The 6,337-nt window shown below is 32.6% G+C and overlaps 1 protein-coding gene across 1 annotated transcript; it reads right to left on the minus strand.

Moving 5' to 3' along the window:
- Positions 1-3,919: 3,919 nt before the first annotated feature.
- On the minus strand, positions 3,920-4,484 carry LOC141718782 (alkane hydroxylase MAH1-like). The gene is made up of 2 exons (XM_074521166.1): positions 4,427-4,484; positions 3,920-4,341 (listed from the first exon to the last, which is right to left on the minus strand). Exons 1-2 carry the CDS (start codon positions 4,482-4,484, stop codon positions 3,920-3,922), a joined length of 480 nt encoding a protein of 159 aa, XP_074377267.1.
- Between the last annotated feature and the right edge of the window lie 1,853 nt (positions 4,485-6,337).

Consider the following 6,337-nt stretch of genomic DNA (forward strand, 5'->3'; position numbering starts at 1 on the left):
CGAATTTTGTATTATTATTCTGTTCAGTTTAGCATGTCTACTTCTTTTTGGTGTATATCGTTTAAAGGGTGGGAAATTCTAATCAATTTAGAATACCTACTTATCGTTGATTATAGAATATTTTTTTATGTTAGATACAATAGCTATGATCAATTTGTTTAAAGATGTGACGGTCCATATTAAATTGATAGTATATGATCATAACTATCAAAAATTTGGATAACATTCGCTTTATGCATCTACACTATATTATAATAGACGAATATTAAAAGTTTGGTAGTCGGTAGGTACTCGGTGAAATTACTTAATTATCCTTACTTAACTATTTCAATTCTAATTATTGTGTGGATCAATTCTAATTCTAATTGATATTGAAGTCAACTTCCTTTATTACTTTACCAATTTCAATTTTATTTAATATCGAATTCTATATAATTTAAATAAAATAAGCTTACAAATTTAATAAAATTTTAAATGATAAATTTAAATAATGATGATTTAATTAATCTTTTTAACTATTATGATTAAAGATGCCATTTGCCCCTACCAAACACACATATACATGTGTTTGGGTCGGTATCTAATTGGCCATTGCATGAAACTGTTTTCCATATACAGCTCCTACCTTTTGCTACTAGAAAAATTGCCACTAAGTGACACCATTTATTGTTCTGCACGACCTTTTGTTTCTCGTTCGTTGAGTTAGTGGCTTGTGCACAGCATGTTAAAACCTGCTTATAACATAGGTTATTCTATAGTTCAGCATAGATCCGACAAAATGATACAGATCCGACAAAATGATACGGATCCGAAAAATTAAACTGAAATTCACGAAATTGAGATTTAATTCGAAATATGAATCCCATGATTTGATAATTATCCGAAATTTAATTTAAACCGATTCAAAAGTTATCTTAACTGAAAATTTAACCGAAAATAATCTGAAATATTAAATTCAATTTTAAGTTGGAACTAGTCAAAACCGAAAAATATATTATTCGAACCGAATATGACCCGAAATAAGCAAAACTCATAGTTAAACAATTTTATGTTTATTATAACATAATTATTTAATCATCTGTTTTTGTAAATGCACAAAATATTATATTAAAAGTACTTTTAATAATTTATTTTAATTCCCATAAGTTGAAAAAATGAAAACGTTATGATCGGAAATTATCTGAACCAAATTTAATCCAATTCCAGTTTTTTTCGATTCTAATCCGAATTTCATATGATTATAATCCGAATTAGACCCGAATCGAATCGCCTCCGAATAGTCAGCAAATATATTATTATCCGAAAGTGGATTCTATTCGAAATTGATTCGAAATGATCCGATTATCCTATTTGCTACGTCCAGTTAAGCATGTACAATTGGGTGATAGAAAAAATGTACCGACTTTATATGAGCTGGTACTTCACAAATAATTTTTTTGTCGAAAAGCTGATTTATCTTTCAATATAGTTATTGATGCATCTATAAAGTAACTACTTTTATGGTGTTATGTGTCTTTCTCTACAACTTGTAATTGGACAAGTAAAAACAGCAAAGATTTTAAAGATCTTTTTCATTTTTGTTAAATTTCTCTCATGCAGGAAGTATTGAAGAAGCAGGAGAAAGCCCATCAACTGAGTGACATTCTGCAGTTCTTTCTTTTCTTTAAGTCAATTATCTGCGACAAAGCACAGGCCACTTAGTGTGCATTAGGGGTGTACACGGTTCAGATCAGATCGGTTTTTAGGTAAAAATCGAACCAAACCGTGAAGAGCGGTTTTAGAAAATTGTCATCCGCAACCGCATTTCGGTTGCGGTTAACCGCATTGCGGTTGCGGTTAACCGCATTGCGGTTGCGGTTAACCGCATTGCGGTTTCGGTTAACCGCGTCAATTGCGATTACAAATTTACGGTTATTGCGGATCGGTTTGCGGTTCAACCGCTTATTTTAAAATAATTAATAATTTACAAAAAAATAAATTCGGAATATTAATAAATTCAAGTTTAAGTTACGTGATAAATTTACATTCAGAAATAAAATACAAACTAATGCTCCGTGTAGAGCAAGAATATTAAAAACATACAAAATATGGAGGCGAGAGCAAATAAAAAAGAAAAGGATAAAAAAAAATACATGTTAATTACATTTTCCATTTGTTTAGTTATATATCTTATAATGATTGTGAATATTATGAACGAAGTTTTAACATTAACCTAAGATTAGTTAATAAATGTGTATACTTATTAATTTTTATGATATCAATTACATTTTTGGAAATATATTTTATTATAAATATATGTTGCGAGTTGCGGTTGCGATTTTGCGATTTTCAAGAATTTAAAACCGCATCCAAACCGCGAATAAGCGGTTTTTAAAATTTAAATCCACAGCCAACCCGCGTTTCACGATTATCCGTAAAATACGATTCAGTTGCGAACGGTTGAGCGGTTGGATGCGGATCGTCTGTACACCCCTAGTGTGCATTGTCATTTCTCTAGTACAAAAGATTGAAGTTTGTTGTCCGCTTTTGCTTGTTTAATGATTTTTAGTAGCCATAATTAGTAAGTTTTCACATTCTTGATGAAGGTATCTAGTCTTATTCTTCCATGCCTACTTTGTTTCATCTATACTTTGATAGCGTTATACTCATTGGGGAATGGGAGTGTAAAATTTTGCTACTAAACACATCAGATTTCTAACCATAACCTTTAATCTATTTGTCATTAATAGAATCATTGAAAGATTAGGATTCACTTTGGCCATATTTGTTCTATGCCATTATAATCCCTGAATAATAATCCGGGAATAACTAATTTCATCAAACTTAGTCGTATGTATTAAATAGTTATATCATCAGTTTGTTTAGAAGGATTACATGTATGATTTTGGAATATAATCATTTAAAATTTTATCCTATATTTGTTTATATTTATTTTGAGGGATAGTAGTTAGGATCAGAATATAATCCTTTAAATTTTCCAATCATATGTTTGTTTCACATGAGATAACAATAAGAGGATTATAATCCTTTAAAAAATGATTTGGAGTAGGGGATAAAACAATACCTCCTCCCACCAAGCATTAGAGAGAATTATAGTCCTATATTCCACTCCAACAAAATAAATATGAAATAGGATAATTTAAAGGATTATAATGCTTGTATAACTTGCACTAATTTTTTACAAAACAAATATGAGATTAAATATCCCGTTTTTTAATCCTTCAACCATCTTAAAGTTGTAATTGTAAATTAATGCAGCAGCCGCCGCTTTCATTTGAGTATAAGCCACCTTTTTTCCTAGGCATGCTCTTGGTCCAGCACTAAACGTTGTGAACTTATAAGCAGGTACATGCTAAATTGTTCCGTCTCTGGAAATCCATCTCTCTTGTTTGAACTCCAGGCAGTCTTTTCCCCACACGGCTGACATTCTTCCCATCGCATACAAAGAAAACATCACCCTCTGTTTCGGATGAACTCGATGACCTGTTGGTAGAACGTCGGATTTTATAGGCTCTTCAGAAATTGCACCATGCAAATAAGGCAGTCGGCTTAGCTCTTCATCACTCAAAAACTTCCTTTTCTCCAGCTTCATTTGGTGGCCTGCTTACTTTAAGTTCAGCTCGAATTTTAGATTCTACTTGTGGATGTGTGATCACGAGCCAAAGGAACCAAGTTAGAGCTGAGCTAGTGGTGTCTCTTCCTGCAAGTATGTGGTTCAGTACGATATCTTTCATGAACTTATCATTGTTTTCTAATCCCAATGACCTGTCCTCTTGAGTTATGTATAATGTTAAAAGATCGGCACCATCTCCTTCTGCATAGTTGTCGATTTTGCTTCCACTACTGCTTACTTGTTTTTGCTTTTTTGTTATCTATGTATATAACACATCGACATCATCGATGATTTTTCTTGATTGGCTCATTCTCTTCTCAGACCAATGTTTCGCCACCTCATTAGCTTCCACAATGTTTGAGGCATGAGATGGTGAGTGAAAATGACTTCTTCAGTTTCATCCATGGCTTTTGAGAATGGAACTTCATGGAGTTTGATATCGAGGCAGCGTGGGTCATAGCCGGTGACAAACATGCAAGTTGTATCAAAGGTAAGCCTTTGAAACAAATCTTGCTTATCTACTACTCGGCCTTGTTGAGAAACATGATCCATGATAGCAGTGAGCTCAATTTTAACTTTAACTGTGCTTATCCTCCTCAAGAACTTGCGGAACTGATGAAGACTAGTAAACAGGAATTGAGAATGCTTCATCTGGATCTTCCACAAATCAAATACAGCATTGACAATTCCGTCTCCAAGTACATCAAAAATCTCCTTGAATTCACGGCCTTTATGGAAATTGGCATAGCCATCGCTTAGTACATAGGTACGTTAGCTGGATCAACCGTGAATAACATGTCCATGTTAGTAAACCAAGAATCTCTGTACACATGTCATGAACACGGTTCACCTTGGACAAAATCCATGGCATCGTTCCCGCGAGGGGCCAGTTCCAAGGAAGACCATTGTCGTAGCGAAGTTTCCTAATATATCAAAAACATATTTGGATCGTAAATTTAATAAATTTAAAAAAATAGGATTAATAATTTATATTAAAATTAATATCACAAATTTCAAAGACTTATTTATTTTATTTCATAAATGTTTGAAATTAACACAAGACATAATAACAGTATTCAAATATATAGACAACTGAGTTCTCGATAAGTGAAAATGACTTATCGACAAGTCATTTTAGAGTTCTCGAGTGAGTCCTCGATAAGTCTATATACAAACTTCTCGAATAACTTCTCGATAAGCTCTATTATGACTTATCGATAAGACCATGTAGAGTTCTCTAATAGTGTTAATTCACAGAGTTCTCGACAAGGATGTTTTGAGACTTATCAATAACTCAGAACTAAAATAATTTAATTCAATGAATTATTTTAGACAAATACTTTTAAAAAATTTATTCTGATTTCAATTTGATTCAATTCAAATAAATTAGAATCATTTTTAGTCCATTTTCGGACAAACTGAGCATTTATCAGAGTTCTCGATAAGTCCTTTAACTTCTCGAATGTACCTTTTTCTAATTCAAAATTACTTCTCGATAAGTTTAATATCAAACGTTTAATTGACTTCTCAATAAGTATTTTACTTTTTCTATAAATACCCAGACTTCTCGATTAATTTGAACTTGGAATTTTTCAAAATTCTAAGTAAACTGAATATTTATTACTTCATATCTTCAGTATATGAACTTAATAAATAACAGATCAAAAGAAGCAAAAAGTATGAAAAACTGAAAAAATTTAATTCATAAATTCTGTTCATAAAAATACTTTTGACATAATTTGTTTCTAATTTCTCTGACTTATTGACACATTTACATGCTTATATGATTTCTTGTTTACGTGAAAATAAGTTAGTCCAATGTTAGTAGACTAGTACATTATTTGTGTTGTTTTGAGTAAGCTGATAGTGGTAAATTTATTTGACTGATTGCTGATAGGATGAGTTATTTTTTATGTAGGGAGTACGTGCTTTTTTTTTGAATGGGGAATAGTCACTCTTTAAAGTAAACTAATATTCTTGAGTACTTGCATGGGGAATAGTAACTAGTCATTTCTAGCTGTCAAGTATGCTTATGTGATTATTACTCTTATTATCCGGGCAACTCAAGAGTCTTTTGGTTTCTATCTTTACTCCCTCTATAAATTAAAACGCTTCACTCTTTATCATTTATCACTACTCTTATTCTCAACAAACATCCACTTTCAAACTCACCTCCTGTTCATCTCTCTCTTTCTCTCTCTCTCTCTCTCTCTCACTCAAATAAATGCCCCATTCTTTTACAGACTTATTCATGGAGTTTACCAACCGGTCCATCATTTGGATGATGACCTAGTTTATTTTGATCCTATCGAACTTCGAGTCCGTCTCAAGGGGGTTGTTTACAGCCCCTTTGATATTCCACTTGAGGTCTTTTACGAACTCTCATGGAATAATCAACTCAGCATTCTTTTCTTTGAAGAGGAAGTCTCTCTGGAGATGGAGAGACGTGCAAGGGTGGCTGAGCAGCAACGCCTTGCTGCTTTGGAGTTGCAGGAGAGGATCATCTCTCTTGCACACTCCATGTCCAGAGCTTACCAACGCAGGGCAAGGAGGTTGGAGGCCGAGAAGAAGGAGTCTGAATTAGAGTAGTTAGGATTAAGATTTACTTGTTAAATCTACATCTTAATGTACTATGTTTCCATTTTTAATGAAAGTTCTGATTCTTGTCTGGCAATCTCTTGTTTGTGTAATAATTACTATGTGCTTACATTTATATTAAATTTT

The sequence above is a fragment of the Apium graveolens genome, chromosome 4, assembly GCF_009905375.1.
Source record: "Apium graveolens cultivar Ventura chromosome 4, ASM990537v1, whole genome shotgun sequence".
In the NCBI taxonomy this organism is placed as follows: Eukaryota; Viridiplantae; Streptophyta; class Magnoliopsida; order Apiales; family Apiaceae; genus Apium; species Apium graveolens.

What these genes read in the sequence shown, in the direction of transcription:
- LOC141718782 (XM_074521166.1), bottom strand. Translation starts at nt 4,484, where the DNA reads ATGCCATGGATTTTGTCCAAGGTGAACCGTGTTCATGACATGTGTACA. An exon ending in CATGTGTACAGAGATTCTTG is followed by an intron (nt 4,342 to 4,426) that starts GTTTACTAACAT and finishes ATTTCCATAAAG; the next exon opens with GCCGTGAATTCAAGGAGATT.